Genomic DNA, 25,723 nt, shown 5'->3' on the forward strand with positions numbered 1-25,723 from the left:
CAATGTAAGACTGGAGAAAAATGATCTTTTTTCCTACTGGAAGAGACGGAATAAGTGAATAATGATCTTTAAATAGGAATGTATAGTTATAAAGATGAAAGGCTGTTAGATTCAGGCTTTCACTTACTGTAAGTAATTTAAAAGTGGATCAGTTTTACTCAACTTTCATGAAAGAATGAAAGAGAAAATGAAGTTAAATTGTATTAGGAAGGAGCTAATTTAGAATAAATAGGGACACAAAAAGGGTTGGTTGAAAATTGAAACAATTCTAAGAACCTGGTAGAATTTACATTGATAGATTTCTACTTCTCTAAAATGGTGAAATGTAATACATGGAGGGATGAAATGCAAATGTTTAATGTCCTCACCAGACCTTAAAATTTTGTGATTTTTGCCTAAAGCTGTAACTAGAATAAATAATTGTGCACCACGACCTGAAAGCTACAAAAGCAAGAGCGAGTATGTTGTTATCAAAATTACTACTGGTTGAGTCAGGAGACATTTTTAAAAAGTACTTTAATTGTGTTGCATCCTTGAATACAAGGGCAATATCGGGAACAGATATCTGATTGCAGACCTAATAAGGGGGGGGGGGGGCGGGGAAGGCAGGAAAATACAGACAGAATAGTATCCCAAGGAAGTAGTGTTTCTCTTTTTTTTTTCTTGATGATGTTACTCTATGCTGCTTTTATTTTTCTTTTTATAACTCTTACTTATTTTACACTAGATATATATTAACTATAGGACGTTTAAAGAGTATAGACAGCAAACAAGAACAGAAACCATATGTGTAATTCCACAACTGAAAGGAAAAAAAAAAACATTTTGATGTATATCTTCTCAGACTCTTTTCTATGTACACATATATGTAAAATAATTTATAATGTATAATTTTAATTTGATATGTATTTTAAACGTTTATAAAAAGGGAACTTTGTAATCTCTTGCTTGATTTAAAATCATGAACATTATTTTCTATAAATATACCAGACCTATATCATTTGATGGTTGTAATGATTTGCATAATCTCTACCTGTGGTCAATTGTGTTTCCAATTGATCACTATTACTGACAACGCCAATTATATCTCCAATATTGCTTTTTTTTCACATTAAAGAGGGCACTGGAACAATGCCGATTATTTATTTAACGCTTATTTATCCTGGCCACTGCATTGTCAGAAGAGATGTGGTTAAAGCAAGATCTCCACTGTTTAACTTCTAGTCTCACGTAGAAAGACAAATAGAGGAACAGGAGGGGACAACACTCACCCTCTCTTTAGTCTACTGAAGAGTTTAAAGTTGCTGGGTCAGGGGCTGGGTGTATATATACTAGCTGGGAAAAGTTTCTAGAACTGAAATCTCTACAGCTAATAATTATTAGGTCTATGTATAAAAAATGTTAATCCACAACATCTACATTAGTCAGTGTTCAGAAGCTACACAGACAGAAAACCCGACACAGCCCTCAGCTACGTCTGCTTGGTTCCAGGCAGAGGAAACCCTCTCCCCGGGCCTCCCGGCGCCCGCGCGTGCGCGGGAACCATCCTACCCACCGCCCCAGACGACCACCCTGCACTCTTTGGCTTCTTAATCCCCTTCTCCTGGTCTGCGCCAGGCGGTCAAAAACAAAACGTCCACCAGACCACTTCCTCTCAGAGGAGTTCTCCTGGCTGAGTGTGGTTTTGAAGATCAAGTGCAAGGCTGCTTAGCACGGTGGTCAGAGCTAGGGTGGAAAACAAACTTTGTTACATGTGAACTTGGTTGGAGCAAAGCGACTTCTAGGAAGGGATTTGAGTTACGTTAAAACTGCGCGCAGCGTTGTTGTTGTTTTCTTTCTTTCTTTTAAGTAAACATCGTTTTAACTGATGAATAAGGAAGGGGGCTTGAAAGCAAGCAGAATCAGGCAGGATGGTTCCCGCAGGTGGCCGGCCGGCCGCATCCCGGCCTCCTCCCAGCTCGCCCCGGCTCTGATTACAGTTTCCGCGGCACTGGAGGGGAAGCATCCTCCACGCTGCAAACTCTCATCAATGGGATTCCCCTCGTGGGAAATGCCATCTCCCAGCAGACATGCTCTCGGAGGGCCACGCGCGTCGCCGCGACCTCGCGCACTCCGGTGGACGGACGTGTGCGCGCGCCGCGAGCTGCACAAGAGACCCCAGCTTGGCCCCGCGCTCCCTCCACGCCCGGGGCTCAGTCGGCACCACCCGCCGCCTGCCGCCGCGGAGGGGCGGGGGAGATGCCGCGGGGGGCGGGCGCGGCGCGCGGGGAGGGGAAGGGGTTCTCGCGCGATTGGGCGAGGTTTCCGGTGTTGTGACTGAAACCCGTCAATATGGCGGCGATCGGCCGCGGCCGCTCGCTAAAGAACCTCCGAATACGAGGTAAGCCCGCTGCAACCCTCACCCCCCGCCGCCTGGGGCCCGCGACCCCTGGCCCTTGCCTCCCCCTGGCCCTGGGCAGGCGGAGCGATTAGGGGCGCTGGCCGGAGCCAGGGCTGCCGCCGCTGGCCTGCGAACGAATCCTAATTGGAGCTGTGTGTCTGTTTCGTGCAGGGCGGAATGACAGCGGCGAGGAGAACGTCCCGCTGGATCTGACCCGAGGTAACGTGGGGCGCCGCGGGCGCCGGCGAGGGCGCGCTGCTGGGGAGGAGCTGGGGCCCGGGGGCAGGGGGCATGGGCGGGCCCCGCACGGGACCCGCGGGGGTGCGGGAGGCAGAGCCCGAGCCCCGCCTGCTGGCCCGCAGGAGCGGAGCCCGGGGCCGCCTCCCGGGACCCATCCCCCTTCCCGATGCCCGCTTTCCTCGCCCCGCGCCCTTCTCCGGGCCTCTGGGTGCGGCGGGTGCCGGGGAACGCCGAGCGGGACTCGGCGGAGCCGGTGACCCTCTGGGTTGCCTGGACCCCTTAGGGAGCGTTTAACTCCCATCCCGGAGCTCGTGCAGCCATTCGCCCGGAGGCGGCCGGCGGGAGGTAGAGGCTGTTATTTAGGTTGCCGGAGGATGTCTGAGGGAAGAGCGACCACATCCTGCCCTACCCGTCCCCCAGAGCAGAAGCCGGACCTGCTGGGTTCTGCTGCCTGCGTGACTGCTTTTCTCTTTGCCCACCGCTCTGGGGGACCCGGAGCGTTGATAACTCGGTAGTGAAACCTAGAGTCAGTGACTGTGGCTAAGTGTCTGCTTTACGCTGTAGTTCATTCCCGTTTCCCTTTCCCGGGCGGCTGGGACTGTAGTTGGCAGAGACCGCCCCCTCACCCTCGCTGCAGGTTCATTGTTTACCTTCTGCAGTGGCGATGGGTTTGTTTACACCTTCGGAACTGGGCGAACCCCGGTTGTATTTTTAAGGACCTAATCCTGCTGCTGGCCAGTGTATCTTCTGTTAGGCACCGTACTGGACTTTTTTCGACAATAGCTGGCTGAAGATTTAGTAGTTATATACACGGTTTTTCTTTTTTCTTCCACGGTAAACAGGATCTGGTCTGCTGATTCCGAAGAAGTCATATTTCACACCGGCTGTAGCATAGAGTGTAAAGTGGTTCAGCTGTACAGAGTCAGTTTCCTTTTTTGAGATCCGAAAAACACTTTAGGATGTTAAAAAGAAAAGTCATAAACATTCTATAAAAAATAAAAAATTTAACCTACGTTCTACTTGACGTAGTGACTTATCTAAAGTATTTGTCAGACGCGGGCTCATTGTTGAGGCTCATCTCTGGTATTTAAGGCATTGTCTAGTTTGTTTTATTTTGTATGTCAAAGTGTAAGATAACTTATTAACTAAACGTCTACTTTTCATTTAGCTACAAGACTGCATTTTTGTAAGAATATTTTATTCTGAAAGTTCAGGGACTTTGTTTTGGGTGAACTAGGCACTGGTGTGAACAGGCAGAAAGATTTCTACTAATGCACTAAATTGGAACATTTTTTCCCCAGCGAATTGGGTTTGAGTGTTAGTGTAGAAAGATGTAAAGCTTTTGACTTTTGTGTAACAGTTTGGAAACTTGACTGTATATATAACAAACACACTTGGAAAATCTGATAAAATATATGTGGGAAAAGATTTTCCAGTAAATTAACAACAACATTCCTACAGGGCTTAACATTAGCATTTGAGTTCTGTAACAGGTATACTTTATTGACTTAATTTCTACATGAGCATATGTGTTTAGATGGAGGTGAAAAGAGCATTTATTAGATAGATCTTCTGTCTTAATGTCTCATTAAAAACCTGTTTGGATGTGGTACTAGAAATAAATTGTATTTGTGCTTTAAATTGAGTTTGCAGAACTTCTGTATATAGTGATTTCTGTGGCTGGTATCAGAAGTTTAGTTTGTATAAGAGCTTATGTGCAAATTTGATACCTTTGATTTACTTCAGTCTTACTCAGGTACACAGATAACTCTGTATGTTTGCCATTTAAAATGTTATGCTCCCTGGGCAATTAGTGAACACCTATGTCAATAGGTATTTTCAAGATAATGCAAAAAGTAGAAAATGCTATTTCTGCTTGCCTTGACAAAATATACTTCAGTTTGAAATATACACAGCCAGTTGAACCTGATTGCAAAAGGCGTATGCAAGTAAGAGAGGTTATATGAGATTTATTCCTAAATCCTAAGGAAGTTTAGAATAAAAAAGTAATCTCAGATTCATTATATAGGGAAGCTATTGTTCAAGAAACTGCTATTCTGACAGTCATGTCATTGTTAAAAGAAGATTTGTGGATCTAAAGACGTCTCGTGGATCTAATGTGAAGAAAGTTCAGGAGGAATTATACTTTAGTAATAATTTGAGAACTATAGGCAGTCTGAGTTGCAGCTGAAGGGCGGCTGTTTGTGGATTGGATTACTGTATGTTTTAGGTAAAGTTTGGGTAACAAGAACTACTTGTTTTTAATGTGAAGGCAGTGTTTGCTCTCTTTTTAATTGTTTTTATGTAACCTTTGAGAAATTCTTTGTGTAGCTGTCTCACACAGTTCATTGTTATTCCAAAAGGAACCATCAGTATGTAGTGAAAAGAGATGAGACTGTAAAGTCAAATAGTTCTGGATTATAATCTTAGCTGGCATATCTAATAGGTGATTTGAGGCAAGTTATTTGACCTTGCTTGATTCTTGGTTTCTTCATATCCAAGAGGGATAACTTCAAAGGCTTATTAAGAATGTGAGAACTAGTGCTTAAAATACTCAGCACAGGAGCTGATACTTTTGTGAGTGATGTTAACTAAATGTTAGTTGTCTTCCTACACTATGGAATCAAAATTATATCACATTTAAAATATTTCAGAATTGTTTTGAACATCATAGACTTGTTAATAAGGAATTATGGTATTGAGGCTTTCATTTTTTTTGAGATTTACTATTAATTGGGTATAGTCTGTCTGAAGTAGAGTTTTTGAATATAGTTACTGTAAAGAAATAATCTGTGAGATTACCAGTAAATTAGGTCTAAGCAAAGAGTAATCTATTATGTGCAGTTAAGGTAAAATGTAGTATTTTATTTTATAGAACCTTAGAATTATTTCTCTGACCTCAGAAAATTTCTTAGTAATAATATTTTAACTAGTCTTGCAAGCTTTTTGAGGCTCAGGAGCGTTATATGGCACTTTGGTTTTGATATTGGTTATTAGTGCTGTAGTTCCTTCATACATAGTATGTGTCAACTAAAAATTGTTGATGGGTTAATTTTGATCTAGTTTAGGAACTTCACTGCAGTAGATCTCACAGTAAACTTATTGGTAATTGTTGCTTTCAGTTTTGTTCAAACAACTACTCTACTTAATTTGTGAAAGTCCCTGATATTTGCTATTGATATCATTTAAATACTCTCTCTGTTTTGCATGCCAATATCTATTTTGAAACCAAAATGCTTCCCTTAGTCACTTCCACTGCAAGGATAGCCTGTTTTGTTTTTTGTTTTTTTTTTTTTTTTATCAGTCCAGTAGTGTTATCTCTTATGCTACTGAATAACTTGAAAAGACACAGAGTATTCTTCCTGTGTACGTCCTTCTTACTATACAGTAATTTAATCATTATGTTCAGAGTGAATTTAAGGACATGGACAAACCTGTATTCTAATGTAACTATTAGAATATAATTTATTTAAAAGTATTGAGTTTTATATTTTTTGATTATCCAACGCTTTTACTTTTCCATTAGTAAGAAGAAAAAAATGGTCTTAGTTGCTGTTTAATACTTAGAAAAGTAGGAAGGTTATCTGAATGATGCAGATTTGAACAGTACTTTTTGTTTCCTGATTTTTTCTAGACAGCAGATTACTTATGTTGTTTAATTGCTGACTTCAGTTAGACAAAACAAACATTGAATGAATGGCCATTATATCCTAAATGCTGAATTAAGTGCTGAAGGAATGAAGATAAGGAAGATGTTATTCTTTTTAGGAGTTTACTGGAATAGACATAATAAAGTGCCTGCAATATGGAACGATGAGTTAAGTAATCAGACTGCACAAGGACTAGAAGTAGCCTTGAGAAGAAAATGATGAACTGTTTGATGGTTAGAGGATTAGAGAAGCTTCACAGAGTGGTTGACTTATAAGAATAGTGAGGAACATAGTGAAAGGAAACGTGGGCTCTCAAGAGAATATACCACACCTTGGGGAGGGTAAAGTCTGCGTGAAGAGGAGCTGCCTAGGAAGCTGCTGATGTAATCTAAGAAATGGTGGGAGACTAGACGAGGGTGTTGGAGAGAAATGAAGGTGAATATATTTTGAAATGCAGTTACCAACTAATTTGTTTTCTTCAGAGTTCAGACTGACTTTGGAGTTCTCTTACTTTGTGCAGAGTACTTATATTTCTTTATTAAGAAGGTAGAAGCTGTCTAATGTTAATTCCATTTTCTTCTCTCCTTTATTTATTTTTTAAGGTAATCTTTGTGCCTAACCTGGGGCTCAAATTCATGACCCCCAGATCAAGAGTTGCATGCTCTACTTACTGAGCCAACTTTTTATATTTCATACATACTTCAGTTTCCCTGAGTCAGGGAATAAAGCATCTCTGTTCCTTTCTAAGGCTAACCTGGAAAGGCATTTTATGCTCCTGATACTGTTTCTCTAAGATTCTTTGTAGAACTAAGATCCTTTGCTTTTTCATTTCTTCCTTGCTATTGGCTAATTTTTGTCATGTTCAGTAATCATTTCTTGTATCCTTCATATGGGTCAGGTACTAAACCAGGCATGGGATGGTGGTGGGAGGTGTGGAAAGATAAAGACAAAGATTACAAAACAGCTGTTTTTCGATAGGTTCTATAGAAAGAACGGTTTATCATCACTCTGTAGCTTTCTTCCTTAACACTATAGTCTTCTAAGCACAGCTTTCCCCCTGTACTGAAAATAGGTTTTTGAAGGATGCTGGTAATCTCATGCAAAATTCATTGGCATTTTTAAGTTCCCCATTCTATTTTAGTGCTACTACTGTATTAATAGTTTTGTTCCAGGCACTAAAATATGTTATCTCACTTAATCCTTAATAACTGTTTGAAGTGTTCTTTTTATCCCTGTAGTGGAGGATATAGCCTTTAAAATTCTGAAGGTCTGAAATTTAGGTAAGTAACTCAGTCAGGATCTTAGGGGCTAGTGAGTGACTAACTGCAGATCATGCACTTGTAGCCACCACACTGTTGCTATTCTTGCAACTATTTCTTCACTTGACTTTTGTGAAATATTCTCCTACTTCTTTTCCTACCTCTCATGCTGCTCCTTCTCTGTTCACTGACTGGTTTTGCAGCTCCGTAAGCAAGTGAACCCTAAGGTTCTGTCCTTGATCTTCTTGTCTCCTATAGTGCAGAGTCCCTGAACAGTCTTTTCACTGATGGCTTCAAAAATCCATGAGTTGAAAAAAAAATCCAAGAGTTAAGATGGTTATGTTAACTATATTTTTATTCAGACCCTTTCTCTTAAGCTTGCAAAACATATTAGCATTTTTTGTCTAGTACTCCTCTAAAAGGCCCAATGTGTAAGACTTTGCATATTCCCTTTTCCCTTTCTATTTACCACCAGCATCCTTCCTAATAACCACGCTAGAGACCTACTGCTTATTGTTCAGTTGCCATGGTCCTCCAGTTTGCTTCTGAAATATCTAATGAATCTAGTCTCTTCATATTCCATTGTCATTGGTTTAGTTCACATCTTTATTATCTCATTTGGATGATGTAAAATCTTCTCGAACCTTTTTTCACTTTCTCTACTATATGATTGCCAAGATTATTTTTCTGAAATATAGATCTGATCTTATCATCATTCCCTTAAGTAAAAAACAAAAACAAACAAACAAAAAACCACTTACACTTCACTGCCTCATTTTTGCTCACAGAATCAAGTCCAGATTTCTTAGCTTGGCATTGAAGGCCTTTTATGATTTATTTCAGAATTGTTATCTTCTGTACTGTCTTAATCGTATTATTCTGTCAACCTCTGTGCGTAGTTTATCTGTTGTAACACACTCTCTTCCTTCTTTACACACAGCGCTTCTTGAAGAGGATAAGGAGATTTTGCTACTCTAAAGCACCTTCCTCCCCATTCTTGTTCTTTCCCTGTGCAGATAGTGTTATACCCCTGGTTGAGAATCTGCTCTAGTCAAAAATAATTTATTCCTTGTACTTGGCATACATTTCTATTGACTTGAACTTGGGTAGGTTGTTTCCTCTGCCTAGAATTTCATTTTCAGCACTCTTTATTGAAATCCTAATTTTTTAAGGTCTGGGTCACGTGCTACTGCTAAAAATCATTCCAGTGGGAATTCATTGCTTCCTCCTCTACTTTTCCACATCTGTGTTTATTCCTTTCTAAATATCTCTTCCCATTGCCTTAAGTTCTTTGTCCACTTGTTGTTCCCTCACCAGATCTTAAGCTTTCCCAGCATCTGTCATATAATAATAACTGAAGTATTTATTGAATGGCAGAATGGAGAGAGAGATGGGAAATGGAGTAGTATTGTATTAAGGAGAGTAGAAGTAAAAACATTTTAAGTTTGTAGTCCTGAGGAACAGTGAGATTGAGGGTGCCATGAAATGAAGAAACTCATTTTGGAAGGATGATAATGAGTTCAGCTTTACACTTGAATATCAGGTGATTAAGTCTATGAAAGATGTATAAAAGGTAGCTGTGAGTACCAGAATGGTTCTGAAGTTGTGATCTGATTGGTTCCTGCATAGGTCATTGAGAGAAGAAGAATGTAAATGTAGTTAGAGTTAAAGACTTGAGTATTAGAGGATGCGCTGATGAGAGTGTCTGTCATAGTGTAGGAGTCAATGACAAAAAGGTGGCCAACAGAAGAGAACAAAACTAGCAAGACTATGATCTCTGAAGCCAAGAGGAGAGTTTTGGTTGAAGAGGCGGTGAAACTGTGGCATTGAAGTTGACGTCTGGAATACTCAGTTTAACTTCATTTGAGGATATTGGCTTGCTATTTAACCTCTCTGGGCTTCAGTTTCCTGAATTTCTAAAACGCATACTAAGTTACATGTGTAATAGTGTCACTTCCGTCTTTGTGATTCTCAGCTATCACGTTTCTGGGATATTGAAAGGTTAAAAGAAAGCATTACAGCCTTGTTAAATCACTGTGAGAAGTATTCCCATGAACGGCAATGAATACATGTAGGAGTGATGGTATTTCATAGCACTTTAAATGTAAATTATAGTCAACTCTCAATTTCCTTTTAAGTGATCATCTGCAGTGACTTGCCTCCTCCCCCTCCCAGGTCTCAGGCTACTGAAAATAGGGCTGTGAAAAGCACAGTGGGGTGAGTGAATGGTTTGCATGCCTGTGTATCTGTACCTCTGACTATCACCAAGCTAAATACAGTCCACTCTCATTTACCTGCACTTAATAAAAAGGTGAATAATGATGGAAGAGTGCTAAATTACATAATCTAAATAGCATTATTTATATGTGGTTTGGGAAGATTTTGTATGCTTTCCTCCCCTGCAGTAGATTGATGTGTCTTTTATGTGAATGATTAGCATCAATTTTTATTTCCTGAGCAAATACTATTAGAATAGCAAACATAAATAGGCTAAAATATATATTAGGTAATCCACATATGAATAATTGAGAGTTGACTGTTAATGCTTTTTGGATCATCCATTGTTTTGTATTATCTGTGCTTTTTTGTTAGTGTGGCCAGGTTAAAACTGATGAGCTACTTTTATTTTATCTCTACAATGAATATACTTTAAATATTATGCAGATGCCAAACTAAGTTGAAAATAATTGTGTAAAACTAGCTAAATATATGTTCAGAGTCACAGGATTGAAAGAGAACCTAAACCCAAGTACATTCTTAAAATTCATTCTTTTATTAAGTCTGGTCCAGGGGTGCCTGGGTGGCTCAGTCGGTTGGGCGCCCGACTTCGGCTCAGGTCACGATCTCGCAGTCCGTGAGTTCGAGCCCCGTGTCGGGCTCTGGGCTGATGGCTCAGAGCCTGGAGCCTGCTTCCGATTCTGTGTCTCCCTCTCTCTCTGCCCCTTCCCCGTTCATGCTCTGTCTCTCTCTGTCTCAAAAATAAATAAAACGTTAAAAAAAAAAAAATTTTTAAGTCTGGTCCAGACAGATTGCATAAACTGAGCAGAGCACCTGGTAATGATGAAATTTCTATAAAGTACAATGAAATTGAGGATATGCTGAGACTTCAAAATATCTTATTTATGGATTCAGTTGAGTTTATTAAGAAATACAAAAATAGTTTTTTAATTACCTGGATTTTTAAAAATTTGGCTCTTTTAATTACTTGGCCATTTTTTACCCCACTTTGTTGAAGATTTAGATTTATAGTGGTTTGTTAATGTCAGTCAGCATATTTTTGATCAGTATATTATATAATTGTGTTAGTAAGTGTTACCGTGAATCAGGAAGGACAATTCTTGGCTTCAAGTTTATATTACGGTTGGGATATACCTATATCAGGGCATAATATGAGATAATAATATTTGAAGAGCCTGTCAGTTGTCCTTATAAAGGAATCAGAATCTGGAGGAATTCAGAAAAAAATGGGAGACAGGTAAGGAATAGCTTAGAGGAAAGACCTCACAATAGTCTTGACACGTATAAGACCTTTGCTTAAAAGGGTAGCATTTGAATAGGTAGAACTTTGGATCAGTGTTTTAAAAATTGTAACTTAATTTTGTGAACTAACACATTCCTGGAATATTATTCAGTATTTGAAGGTAATGTTGAGAAAAAGTTGGTGATGAGTTCTGTATGTAAATGTCTTAATTATTCAAGATTGATTACATTTCAAAGTAGGGCTCTTTTGACTTTGAAGGTAGTTTGGGACTGGACTGAGAGCTTATAGGCATATTGTGAAATAATTGTGTGCTTGTGACTATGAGTATATAAATGCTTGGCTGTTATTCTAAATCCAAATATAAATGATTTTTTTTCTTCCATTGTTTTGTAGTATATGTGTTTCCTCTCCCCATCGTTAATTAATACTGCATGTTCAAAGGGCTCTGTAAATTTGTTACCAAACTTCTAGATGTATGCAGTATGGAGATAGAGATTATAAATGAGATGGGTATTATTTTTGTTATTTTCCACACTAAAATGACCATATTTTTTGATCTCAGAATTAAACATTTGGCCTTACAGTAAGATAGAATATTTGAAATTAAAATCATTCTGAAAAGCGTGGAATGTTTCATTGCTAAATCCAGGCACCCTACCCAGGCCTCTAGTTATTTGGGTAAAGGGTGTACTGGGGAAATTATTGCTTTTACTAAAGCAGCAAAATGAGAGTTGAATTGCCACTTGCAGGGGTTTTAGTAGTTTTGTTCAGAATCTAGTGTAATTTCATGTGTTTCTTGTAATGAATAAAGAGTGAAGAGACATAGAGCTGTAAACAAAGAAGACTACCAAGTAATTTACTTTCAGTTACTTAGAAGGAACAACTTACCAGATAAAAGTGTATTTAACTGCTCTTAGATGTTTTTATATGTATATATGTATATGTATATATATGTGTATGTATATATGTATACATATGGATATATATACACACGCATATGTAGTTTCATACTTTGAGAAATCACATCTTAAGGTAGTATACTAATTATTTCCATGCTTAATGTTCATCCCTCATATACTAAAACTTTTAATTGCCCTGCTTTTTCTCCACTCATAATTCTGTGTAATACACTCCCTAAACTTGGCCACACCACTACCGTCACCACCAGCCCCCTCCCCCAAGGGAAAAAAAAAAAAGAGAGAGAGAGAGAAAGGAAAAAGAAAAAACTGAGGGGAATAGAGTTGCAGAAAGAGAGAAGACTCCAGTGGTTGGAGGTAGGTGAGCTGTGAACTCTTAACATTTAGCTGTATGGCAGTTTCTGTGTGTGTGACCAGGTGGCTGGTAGAATATTGTGGAACATTTTATTTACATGTGTTGTGGATAAGTTTTTAATCATATCTGTCACATGATTAGTATAAAATCATGATAATGGACTATTTGAATACAAATAGCTGTTTTCTACTTTGTTTAATTTGAATGACTTGTGGTTTTATTTTATTGCTGTAGCTTGTATTTCCAATGTTATTTTTGAATGGCATACATAACTTGGTCCAAACAGGTCAGATTAATTCTTCTGTAAGATTTCGTGAGTCATATGAGGATAATTTTCAACATCAGTTTTTACAACTTTTTAGTGAGTTAAATTTTAGGTTAGCATAGCCTTAAAAATGTTTAAATCACTTTATTTTATTAAATTTTTTTTTTTAATGTTTTATTTATTTTTGAGACAGGGAGAGACAGAGCATGAACGGGGGAGGGTCAGAGAGAGGGAGACACAGAATCTGAAACAGGCTCCAGGCTCCGAGCTGTCAACACAGAGCCCGACGCGGGGCTCGAACTCACGGACCGCGAGATCATGACCTGAGCCGAAGTCGGCCGCTTAACCGACTGAGCCACCCAGGCGCCCCTAAATCACTTTATGTATTTTAATAAGAACCTTAAAATAGCCTTTTTCTCCTTTGTCATGGGAGAATTCAGTGTTATATGTTCATGTTTCAGCATTGTTTTGAATATAGAAATATACATTATTGTTTTACCTATCAAAATGGAAGAAATTTAAAAGGGTGCTGATTATGCTTCAAAAGAAAATAATAAAGGAGAAGAGTAAGGGATTTGGATAAACTGTAGCAGTTGTCTTTTCTTCTTGTTATTATTCTTCTAATAGTTGTTTTATTTTAAAAGTTTAGACTTATTTTTGAGTTCTAGGAAAAAAATTTCATTTATATCAGTAATTGTTTCTATATTGTAAAGGTACGGTAGAGAAAAAGTGTAATTATTTTTAAAATAAGTAATGAGAGTAAATGTTCACTTGGGGTACTGGAGTATGAGTGGATTTGGGGGAGGTGTGTGTATATACACATTATGTTTATTTTAACTATATTGGAAGCTACTTTAGAAATTATTTTATTAGCTCTCATTCAAAATAGGAATCTTCTCTCTGGCATCTGACAAATGTCATCCATCATTATTCAAACTTTTTATTTATAGGTATCTTATTCAGTGTTGTTTATTTCTTTGCTGAGCAGCCATATTTGTTAATGAAATTCTTATGAAATTAGCCAAAATTTAATAGAGGAATCGTTTTTCAGTGATCGATCCTAGTTCCTTCATTTTTTATTTTCTAAGTATTTACAAATAAAAGTAGTAGGTGTACTCAGGTTGGATGCTGCCATGTGCTATTAGACTCTTAACTCTTTTCTGTGATACAGGTCAATCACCAACTACTAATGAGTACTACTTGTGTGTCCAGCATTGTTCTGGTTGCTAGATTTTTAAGACATGGTCTTTGATTACAAAAAAAAAAATAGCCACCACCATATTTGGAACTTTACTATATGCTAGAAACTGTTAAAAACATTACTTAAATTATCTAATGTAGTCTTCCTACAGTTCTTTTTTTTTTTTTTTTTTTTAATTTTATAATGTTTATTTCTTTTTGAGAGAGATAGACAGACAGACAGACTGGAGCGTGGGAGGAGCAGAGAGAGAGGGGGACACAGAATCCGAAGCAGGATCCAGGCTCTGAGCTGTCAGCATGGAGCCCAATGCGGGGCTCGAACACAGGGACTGGGAGATTATGACCTGAGCCAAAGTTGGACGCTCAACTGACTAAGCTACCTAGGCGCCCCTAGTCTTCCTACATTTCTCAAAAATATCTCTTAATATCCTTATATCACTGATGAAGAAAGTGGGGCCCAGAGGATGCCTAACTAGCCCCAGGTCATAACTGCCAGTAAAAGAGAGAGGTAGGATTCAGATCCCATTCACTATTTTTGATTCTAAAACCTATGCACTTAACCCTTTATAATCTTTTTAAAAACAAGGACAATAGAAGATAAATGATATTGCTGGAATAACTAGTGACTAAATAAGTATGCTATATATTGTAGTAATGTCAATTTGGAGCCCTCAAGCAGGCTATTGGCTGAGCTCTAAAATGTACATTTTAAGATTTTGGATAAAATTATTTCTGTAACTATTATGTACTTCTCCCCTTTCTTAAGAAGGATATATCAACTATATTTTAACTTTTTATCTTTAGCTGGGGTCATCATAATGAATGTCGATTATTGTGTGGGAGGTGGGGGGGGGCAATTTATTAATACCTTGTATGACATTGGACTGCTCTTTTTGATCTTATGTGCTGTGTCCTTGTACTCAGCTATCACTTTACATTGCAACTATCATTCTTACATTTAGCAGTCCTTTATTTTTTTACTTTTACACTGTTGTAAAATAGAAACTAACTGGAGTTATTAATATTATATGGAAAACAAATATAAATATGTTGTGATTATGAAGAATTAAGGAGCCCTACTGACAATAATATATGTTACCTGTAATGACTAAACCTGTTGAAGATACATACTTTGAGTGTTTATTGCCATTTTTTGGAGTGCTTACTTTTACATCCTGGTTGTTTTCCAGATAGCATTGCCTCATAGCATGGTTTAAAGCAGGTAAGGTATGACTTTAGATAGAGTTAGAATATACGTATACAATATGGATGGTACGATTATATAAAGATAGACATTAAGGTACAAAATATGACTAATATGAACAAAATAACATTAAATAATGTGCTAGTTGCATAATATAGAGACAGTCTAGCTCTGTAGCTAAGAACATGGCCTTTAGAGTCAGACAGATCTGGATTTGAATCTTGATCCTGCCTCTTAGAAGTTTTTTTGAGTTTGGACAAGTTGCCTTCTCTGAGCATGTTTTCTCATCTCTGCTGGAATAACACTTATTTGAGAAATGAATGAAATGTTTATAAAATATTTACTATAATTTTGGCACATAAATATAAATAAATAGATATTGGGTGTTCTTTAGTGGTAATTTAAAGCAGGGGAGATGAGAGAAGGGAGAGAGAGGTATGAGCTGGGAAAAAAATAAAGTGGGACACTGTTACAGCTTTGAATGAGCAGGATGTGGTTAAATCAAGAGGAATGGAGTGTGAATAAAGACATTAAAAATTTTACTGAGAGATGAATCAGGATATAGAATTTTCGTATTCATACTGGGGTAAGTTATTGAGGGCCTTGAAAACTACATGGAGATGTTAGACCCTCTTTTTACATGTTAAAATGCCTAATATATTGAGAGCAGTAAATATTACTAAATTTTTTAGTTTATTTTTTGAAAAATTTTTAGGGTTTTTTTTTTTTTTTGAGAGAGAGAGAGAGAGAGAGAAAGAGAGAGAGACAAAGTATGAGCAGGGGGAGGGGCAGAAAGAGAGGGAGACAGACCATCAGAAGCAGGCTGCAGGCTCTGAGCTGCCAGCACAGAGCCCAACGCGCAGCTCAAACTCATAAACCATGAGATCATGACTTGGGCTGAAGTCAAGTACTTAACTGACTGAGCCACCCAGGCGCCCCTGTTTTTTATTTAAAGAAAACATGGATCCAAAAAATGTTTGTCATAATTGTATAGTCCAGTACATTTTGACAAATTGAACACATGGATGATCAGAGCCCCAATCAAGAATCAGAATATTGTAATACCTCAGAAGCTCTCATTGTGTCTCTTTCCAGGCACTACTTCCCCCCATGAAGGATACCACTATTTTGACTTCTAACACCATAGACTAGTTTTGCCTGTTTCTGAACTTTCTGTAATACATCCATACAGTATGTACTCTTGTATCTGATTTCATATGCCCAGTGATCAATGGGCATATGATGGTGTTACATCACCATGTTGTATATAAAGTGTATATCAGGTATGTCATGATGTGGATGGATTCTTTCCTTTTGAATGGGGAGTGGATTTATGTGAGTGGACAGGGTTTGGAATAATGAGATTAATTCCAACTTTCCTTAAAAAATTAAAATCATTTTCTGAATATCTGTCTTTTGCCTCTTTAGACTGACTTTTTGCTTCAATAGTTTGTAGCCAGTTAACACATAGGTGAATTTTTTGTGTTTTGTTTTTTCTTAAGGATTATCCTAAGAAAAAGTATAATCAGATCAAAATAAGCTGCTCAAAGCTACAGGTTAGAAAAAAATTTGGAAAAATTAGAATTTCAACTCAATAAAAGTTTTGCATTGACCTAATAAAATTGGTGGGATGATTACTGAAATTGGTTTGGTATTTCTACAAGGAAAAAGGGAGGATAATAAACACTTTTTGGTCCTCACTTCAGTAATATTCTTATATGGAAATATCAGTGTGTTAATGTGTTAGATTTACAACATGCAGTTTCAGGTATTCATCAAAGTTGACAAGTTGTTAGAGTATGCAATAGAGAGATGCTTCTTGAAAGAGCATAAGTGTTTAAATGTCTTTTCTGATTCTCTTTAAGAGCTCAAAAGAGACTCTTAGAACTCTGTCTGATTCTTCAGGTTTCCCACATGAAGGAGCAATAATGTGATTGAATTTTTTAGTAGATTTATTAGAACTTGATGAGACTAAGTGAGAGTGTCTAGGACCTACCTCACTGACAGTTATAAAGTGTCTTTATGTGATTGTTTTTCTGTCTTTCCCTTAGTATTTTTCAGTTTCTCTCACTGGTTTCTGTTTCTTTTTCTATTTCTAGTCTTTCTTCTGGTGACTCTTTATTGTAATAGTAATGTACTTTATTGCCATAGTAATGGACTTTTTTTTTTTTTTTTTTTTTGCTGTATCTGATAGTGTTTTATGTTCTTTGTTTTAAAATAAATTTTAATTGTTAAAGAATTTTTTGTTTTTGTTTTTACTTAATCCTTCATTAGATTTTGGGGATTATTTTCCCCTGAGAGTTGGTGATGCTTTGATAGAAAAAAATTTCACTGCTCATCTCTTGATGCTTGTCTCCAAGAAATTAGAACTGAGTATTGCATAGGAAATTGATTAAACACTTGAAAGCAACTTAGCAATATGTGCTAAGCATAGATTAGTAGAATAGAGAACATTTTACTTATTTCAGTATGCAAGAACAAGAGTAAATGTGAAAGTGAAACAAGTATTCACTATACTGGAGGTGGAGAAGTTTCTGATAAAGTGCATTTTCTAAATGTTGATAATTTAAAAAATATTAGTATTCACTTTCTTTTAAATATTCAAAATGTTTTAAATTTTCATGTATCTACTCTGGAAGTATGGAAAACAATGAGTTTGGAATTCCCTGAAGGCAGGAACACTTAATAGCCTTGGAAGATCCTTGCTGATTCTGAATCTAGACTGTTTAGTTCACTGAGTGTGGATTATTTGCTATCAGAAGAATACTTGATTTTAATGGTCAATTGTGAGTGATTGCTTGTTTGATTCTATCAATTAAGAATGACAAAATGCAGTAAATCTATATTTTTAGCCATGTTTTTCAGGATTATGTTACTTACTGCTCTTGTACATACGGTACATCATTTTTTTTCCCAACTGTTTTAAATGATTTTTCCTAGAATAGAACTGAAGTAATACAGTAAACTGTTGGCTGTCCAGCACGATCCGAGCTTGGTCTAAAATGATTATTAAAACATTACAAAATGTGAAGTTATCAAATCATGTGTTGGTTTAGCAGATAATCTAAAAATCATATACTTTGAAGTAGATGTTTCCTTTAAGCAGTCCCCTTGGAAGAATATATACTTGTTCTAGTGATGATGTCACTGTTCAAAACATTTTAAGAATTCTGCTTCTGAAGATTGCTAAAACTTATAATATAGTCCTTTAAATTGCTATTTGATTTATCCTTTGGGGATGAATTGGAGGTTGGGAACTGATCAACTATAAATTGGGCTCAAACAAAATGGGGATTCATTAATACATTGATTTGTTTTTTTCACTAATTTGGAAAGAAGTCACTGAGCACCTGCTATATTCTCAGCACTGTATTAAATACTGGAATGTGTATGACAAGAAAATTTTTCTAAAAAATATGCTACCACTCTGTGTGATGACTCCCATTGTAATCTGGTCTCTGGCTACCTCTGCATACATTCTCATTTCCTAATACTTTTAGTCTATTTGGCAAAACAGTCTCCTTGCCATCCACTCCTACTCATACTCTCTTTTTAGAGCCAGAATCTTTGTACCTCTGTTACATTCTGTCTGAATTGTTCTTCCCCCAATATTTGTAGGCTTGCTCCCTTACTTCACCTAATTCTCTGCTCAAATATCAGTTTATCAGTGAGGCCTGCTCTGATCATTCTATTGCAGGTAGCCCCCATCTCTGCCACTTTCGATTCTTTTATATTGTTTCCTCTTCCATAGCCTTTGTCACTACTGCTATTACAGTATTGTTTTTCTTTTAGAATATAAGTTTTGTGAGGACACTTTTGTCATTCACCATGGTATCCTCAGTGCCTAGAACAACCCCAACACATTGTATGTACTTGATTAAATATTTATTAGCTGAATAAATGATGTCAAGTTTATATTTTAGTGTGAAGGCTCCATATTGCTCACTCAGTATCTCGGCCATGTCACTTCTATCACTATATTTCAAACTTAATAATTATCTTATTATAAAAATCTTTCTATATTTCTCATCTGGATTAAGAGCAGTACTTTAATGGGGCCAAAGCAGACACCCAGGAGACATCCTAGCCTCATTCCTTGTCCTTATTTTACACATCAAATCTGCGACCAGATGATAATGATTTTGTTTCTGAAATACCTGTCAAATCTGTTATTTTTATTTCTGCTGCCATACGTTTATTCAGGCCCCCATTTACTTTCCTGGAGGAATGCATTGGCTTCATAACTAGTCTCTCTATTCTAGTTCTGTCCTTATCTAACCTACTGTCTTTACAGTAGCTAGCAACAAGTTTTCTACAGAGTTAATTTTAATTTCCAAAGCAGGGTTCAGTATCTTCCTTCTTTGGGCTTTTATAGTATATAGAACTTTCTGTGTTACCTTGTTTATAATATTGTGCCTTCCTCAGTCACAGTTGACAAGTATTTATTGACCTTTACTATGGTCAGGGTACCATTCCTTTCCTGGTGATTCAGTGGTAACAGAGATTGAGTCTCTGCCCTTGAGGAGATTATATTCCAGTGGGGAGAATGCAGACACACACATGAACATAGAATGTTAATTACTAATAAATGTTCTGAATAACGTACAGTTGGATATTTGAAAGAGAGTTGAGTGGTGGTTGGGAGGATTGTCAGAAAAAGCTTCTCTGAAGCAATGATACTTAGTTGATTTAGGACTAACAAGGAAGCACCAAGTGAAGATCTATGGGGGAATGTCTGCTTCTTACAAGTGGAAGAACATACGGTACAAAGGCCCAGAAATAAGGAAAGAACAAATAATGGCTAGTGCTGAATGAATGAGAGGAAGAGTGGGGAGTAGGAGAGTAGAGAGGCAGGCAAGTAATAACTTGGGAGATTGTGGTATGCTTGTAAAGGGAAGCTATTAGAAGGTTTTAAGCAGGGGAGTGATGTTACCTGATTTAGAAGGATCACTCTGGCTGTTTTCTGGATAATGGACTGAGGTCCCTGGAGAAGGCTATGCATGACACATGCCACTAAATCAATGTTAATTGAATGAATAAGTGAGTGAATTAATCCTTTCACTTTATATCCAGTTTGAATCACGTGAGACTTCAGTATTCAAGAGAAAACCACCAAACCTACATTGCAGAAATGATGATTGCACTAAAATAGGTCACTTTTTTGTGACCTATTTCAATAGGCTGTTGGACACATGTCCAACCCTAATCACTTTAGTATTTTGAGGTAGCAAATAATGTCTGAGTTGTCATTAATAATGACAGTTCTTTGTGACTGTGAATAGAAATGTATTCATTTATTCAGGTAATTATTGACTGTATATCATAGGCAGAGTACTTTATTCTGATAAATATTCTGAAGTTTCAAGATGGAGATTACAAGATAAATCAGATCTTGCTCTTAAAGTTAGTTGCTCATCATTCAAAAAAATGTAGACTGGTTGGATAGTTAAGCTTGATTGACAAATTAGGAGATTGAGAAGGGAGTTATTAGGCTTGCATAAGCTCTGTAAAATATGATTCTGTTCATTTCACTTTCCTGGTGCTGCTGCTAGATGTTTTCTTTAGGTGTTGAATCTATGAATGGAAGTATAATAAGTAAGGAAACTAGAGGAATGGGAGAAGTTAATTTTATTTTTGAGAGAAGTTAATTTTACCTTTATTCTCTTTAATGTGTTTTAAATTTTTATTCTGAATATGGGCTCTGATAAATAAGCAGGATAGCAGGTAAATTTTGGGGGGAAATCTTGTCTTACATCATAACTTTTATTTATGTATTTTTAAAATTGTCTTTTTTTTTTTTTTTTTTAAGTAACTTTGGTCCCTGCAATAAGCTATCTTTTAGCATCTAGATTTTCAGCTGTTTCAGCTGGTTGTTCAAGCTAAAAATCCTTACTTTTTACCCAATTTTGGTTTTTGTTTTTTTTTTTTTAGTTTATTTATTTTGAGAGAGAGAGAACCGGCAGGGATCTGAAGCAGGCTCCATACTGACAGTAGAGGCCAGTGCAGGGCTTGAAGTCATGAACCGTGAGATCAAGACCTAAGCCAAAGTCACAAGCTTAAGTGACTGAGTCACCCAGGGGACCCTAATTTTGCTTTTTAATTCTGTGCATGAACAGTTATTATTGTTATTTTTTAGTAATCTGTACATGCAACGTGGGGCTCAAACTCATGACGCCAAGGTCAAGAGTCACGAGTCACGTGCTGTTATGAATGAGCCAGCCAGGCGCCCCTGTGCAGGAACATTTATTTATTTAATAAATATTTTTTTATTTGCCAGGTAGAGTTCTGAGTCCTGATTTTTTTTTTTTTTTTTTTTTTTTTGAGAGAGAGTGAGAGAAAAGGGGGGCGGGGGGAGAGAGAGAGAGAGAGAGAGAATGGGACAGATCTCACTGAGATCACGATCTGAGCCAAAATCATAAGTTGGATGCTTAGCCGACAGAGCCACCCAGGCGCCCCCTGAATATTTTTAAAAGAAATTATGGAATAACTACATTTGTGCCTTTGGCAAAGTAAAACCCTACTTTAAGGTTGGCAAACGAATGTGTGTGCTATGGCAGAAGTTGCTCAGGGATCATGCCATTCTTTCCCGTGAGGACTACTGAGACTGCACAATCCTCAGTGTAGTATTCCTGGCAACCCTAGGGTTGACACTAGACTTGAAACGTGTTTTGCCATAACAATATGATTATATAATGTCTGGGTTTTGGTTTGTTGATTGAGGAACGTTTTTCATTTTTAGCAAATAGAGAAGGAGGACTTAACTGTTATTAAGTTGTATTATTGTTTTTTACTGTTAGCATTTCCCAGAGAAAGTATTGGAGCAAGCCATGGTCATAGCCTAAAATAAATTAAGAGAAATATTATGAAAAATTTTGATGAGTGATCTGCCTTTAAAAAATAATTGAGTGTTTATTTGAGTATTTGAGTGTAATCCTAATTAACACTCAATTGAACACTTTTACATGCTATGTCAGTTTAATCGCTAGAAGTACCATGCATGTGATTCTTAACTGGTACTGTGATTTCTTCATTTGTTATTTATCCCTTGATCCTGAACCGAGCATTTTTAGTAAGCCAAACTTTACACTAAAGAAAGACTTCATGGGTTAGGAACTAGTGTAGTTGAAGCTTAAAACTGAAGCTGAATAAGCTGAACTCTAAACCTAGAGTTTAAAGTTGGTGGAAACTTTAGAGATGACTTAATGTAGTGAGACTTTTTAAAAAAGAAGAGGGCTTTCTCTATATAAAGGTAGATCAGCTGTTACTGTACTTTGAGGAGACTTATGCCAGTATTAAGTTGTTTGAGATAAACTGGTCAGAAATACCCCCCACAATTGTTTTTATTGTATGCTTACACACATGCACACACATAAAATAAGAATTGTAAATTATGTGAAATAACATTATTCCCAACCTTATTGGTAATTTGTACAGATCTGAACTAACTACTGTTTACTTTTGTGTTACTGTATTGTTTTCGAATATCAGTTTAAGCTGTTTTGCTTAGAAGATTAACATTGTTTCTTTTTTTTGAAAATATATATTCCTAATTATTACTGTGAAATGAAAATTGTGTTTGTAGTAGGGAAGACCTGGATTCAAATTCTTGCTCCATAATATGCAGGGAAATCTTTCACATGCTATTTAATTTTCTGAGCCTAAATTTTCTTATACATGGGAAGGGATATGATATCGTGCATCTTGCAAGATTATTGTATTAAATGAGAAAATTTGTTCAAAGACTTTAGCTTCATGTCTATCAAGTGCTTAGATAAAAATCCAGAGGGTGAGTGTTATTAAATTAATAATAGTTATTTATCCATTCTTTTGATCATGGACATTTGGGTTGTTTGTATTTCCTTGCTATTATGAACAATTATAGACAATGATTTTATACATAGTCTTTAAAAAAATTTTTTTTTAATGTTTATTTTTGAGAGAGAGACAGAGTATGAGTGGGGGAGGAGCAGAGAGAGGGAGGGAGACACAGAATCCAAAGCAGGCTCCAGGCTCTGAGCTGTCAGCACAGACAGAGCCTGACACGAGGCTGGAACTCACAAACCATGAGACCATGACCTGAGCTGAAGTCAGACGCTTACCGGCTGAGCCACCCAGGCGCCCCTGATTTTATACATAGTCTTATACGTGAATTGTGGTACTCAATACTTAAATTTCTCTGAGTTAATAGAACTTGATGTAGTAGAATCACTGCTTATATATCTCTGTATATCTCTATTATCTCCTGTATCTATATCCTCAGAGTAGCAATATGTAAGAACTGCTCCTGAGTCTACTTTTGTCAGCACTTGGGATTATTAGATTTTTATTAAAAATATGATGTTATGAAAATTATTAAATATAGACATAAGTAGAGACAAAAGTATAGGAACCCTCATGAATTGCTCACTCCATTTCAACCATTGTAAACATATAGGCCAATCTTATTTCAGCTGTATATCCTCCTCCTTCCCTAGTGGATAATTTTAAAGGGTTTTTTTTTTTTTTTCTTTTAATGTTTATTTATTTTTGAGACAGGGAGAGACAGAGCATGAATGGGGGAGGGCCAGAGAGAGAGGGAGACACAGAATCTGAAGCAGGCTCCAGGCTCTGAGCTGTCAGCACAGAGCCCGACGTGGGGCTTGAACTCATGGACCGTGAGATCATGACCTGAGCCGAAGTCGGTCACTTAACCGACTGAGCCACCCAGGCGCCCTGCTAGTGGATAATTTTAAAACAAATCCCAGGCATATAATATTTAATTTGTAAATATGTCAGTATGTATCTCTAAGGAATAGGGACTTTAAAATCTGTAACTATAGTACCATTAATACAACTAAGTAAATTAACAGTAATTTCTGTATCTCATCTAATATTCAGTTAATGTTCAAATTTCCTGATTATTGTACAGGTAAATTATTGTACAGGTAACATTTTAAGTTAGGTTTCATACAAGGTTCATACATTTTTGATTAGTTTTTTTAATATGTAAAAAAAGTACACTTTCATCAAGTTGCTTTTATTTCTTGATAATTTGTCTTTTTTCAGTATTAGCGGTTTTTTGCTTTGACGTGAAATACTTTTAATGAAATATGTTTACGTGGCTATTTGCATCCTACTTTAAGATTTATTGGGCATCCTGATTCTAAGAATTTCATGTCTTTGAACAATTCTGAAAAATTCTCAATATTTGACTTTTTGCATCTCCTGCATTTTTCTCTTATTTCCTTTAGGAACTCTTATTAAATGCATGTTAGGCATTCTCATTATCTTGTTTTTTTAAGCTTTTTCATGTATTTCCTCTCCTTTTCTCTTAGGGGCCACATTCGGTATCATGTCTTAAGATGTGTCTTTCAGTTAATTAATTCTCCCCTCAGTTGTGTTTATTGTTTATTCTCCCCATTGAATTTTTATTTTTTTTTTTTAATTTTTTTTTTTTAAACGTTTATTTATTTTTGAGACAGAGAGAGACAGAGCATGAACGGGGGAGGGTCACAGAGAGAGGGAGACACAGAATCGGAAACAGGCTCCAGGCTCCAAGCCATCAGCCCAGAGCCTGACGCGGGGCTCGAACTCACGGACCGCGAGATCGTGACCTGGCTGAAGTCGGACGCTTAACCGACTGCGCCACCCAGGCGCCCCGAATTTTTATTTTAATCATGATAATTATGTCAAGAAATTCTGCTTGGATGTTTGTAATTATTTTTAATAAGTGCTCTCTTGAATCTTGTATTTTCAATCCTTCCTTTTTTTTAAATTTGAGGTTTGTAAGTTATGGCTTACAAATCTTGCAAATATGGTTTGCAAATGCTGCATGATATAGTCATGCTCTATGGCTGCTTTGATACTACAACTGCTGAATTAAGTAGTTGTGACAGAGATCGAGTGGCCTTCAAAGCTTAAAATATTTGCAGTTGACCCTTTATGGAACAAGTTTGCCAGCACCCCCTGCCCCGTGCTTTAGATATATAAAATATTATTATTTCATTGTTAGTATGTATATGATAATTCTAACATTTTAAGTCTTTTTAGATTGTTTTGCTGTTTGTTTCTGTTTATAATAGCTTATTTTCAGGTTTCCTTCTGTGTTTGTGATTTTTGCTTGTGCACTTAAATTTGTTAGGTTACCCAGGCAGATGGTGATTACCTGGTTGGGTGGTTGGGTTATGGGGCTGGTTGATGGTTGGGTTTGCTTTGGCTGTTGCCTGGGAATACAGGAGACCAAGGACTAGTTTATTTCATTCAAATTTTTAAAAATTTTATTTTTTTCATGATGTTACGTAAGTGTACTCTGTGACCCTCCTCCTCTCTGGTAACTATCAGTTTGTTTTCCATAGGTAAGAGTCTGTTCCTTGGTTTCTCTCTCTCTCTCTATTTTCCTTTGCTCCTTTGTTTTGTTTCCTTTTTTATGTTTTTTATGTTTATTTATGGGGGGATGGGTAGAAAGAGGGAGACAGAATCCCAAGCAGACTCTACGCAGCTCAAACTCAGCAACTGTGAGCTCATGACTTGAACAAAATCAAGTATTGGATTCTTAACTGATGAAGCCGCCCAGGCGCCCCTCATTTGTTTTGTTTCTTAAATTCCACATGAGTGAGAACATATGGTAATTTTCTCTGCCTTATTTCACTTTAGCATTATATTCTCTAGCTCTATCCGTGTTGTTGCAAATGACAAGATTTCATTTTTAATGGCTGAATAATATTCCATTACATATACACACATATGTATTCCATTATATCAATACACATACATATATATATCTTCTGTCTTCT

General features: G+C 37.0%; 1 protein-coding gene across 7 annotated transcripts in view; it reads left to right on the plus strand.

Annotated features, from left to right (window-relative positions):
• Positions 1 to 2,322: 2,322 nt before the first annotated feature.
• The window catches only part of RICTOR (RPTOR independent companion of MTOR complex 2), a 119,686-nt gene continuing 96,285 nt past the window's right edge, over positions 2,323 to 25,723 (plus strand). For 4 of the 7 annotated variants that reach the window (XM_042951588.1, XM_042951601.1, XM_042951594.1 and 1 more), the window contains exons 1-2: positions 2,323 to 2,380; positions 2,552 to 2,599. In XM_042951588.1, coding sequence (XP_042807522.1) covers positions 2,332 to 2,380; positions 2,552 to 2,599 — 97 coding nt within the window. In that variant the 5' untranslated portion in view covers positions 2,323 to 2,331. Of the gene's footprint in view, positions 2,381 to 2,551; positions 2,600 to 2,670; positions 3,132 to 25,723 lie in introns of those variants that run through there. The other 3 variants (XM_042951604.1, XM_042951626.1, XM_042951633.1) reach the window with 3 other exon arrangements.

The sequence above is a fragment of the Panthera leo genome, chromosome A1, assembly GCF_018350215.1.
Source record: "Panthera leo isolate Ple1 chromosome A1, P.leo_Ple1_pat1.1, whole genome shotgun sequence".
NCBI lineage: Eukaryota > Metazoa > Chordata > Mammalia > Carnivora > Felidae > Panthera > Panthera leo.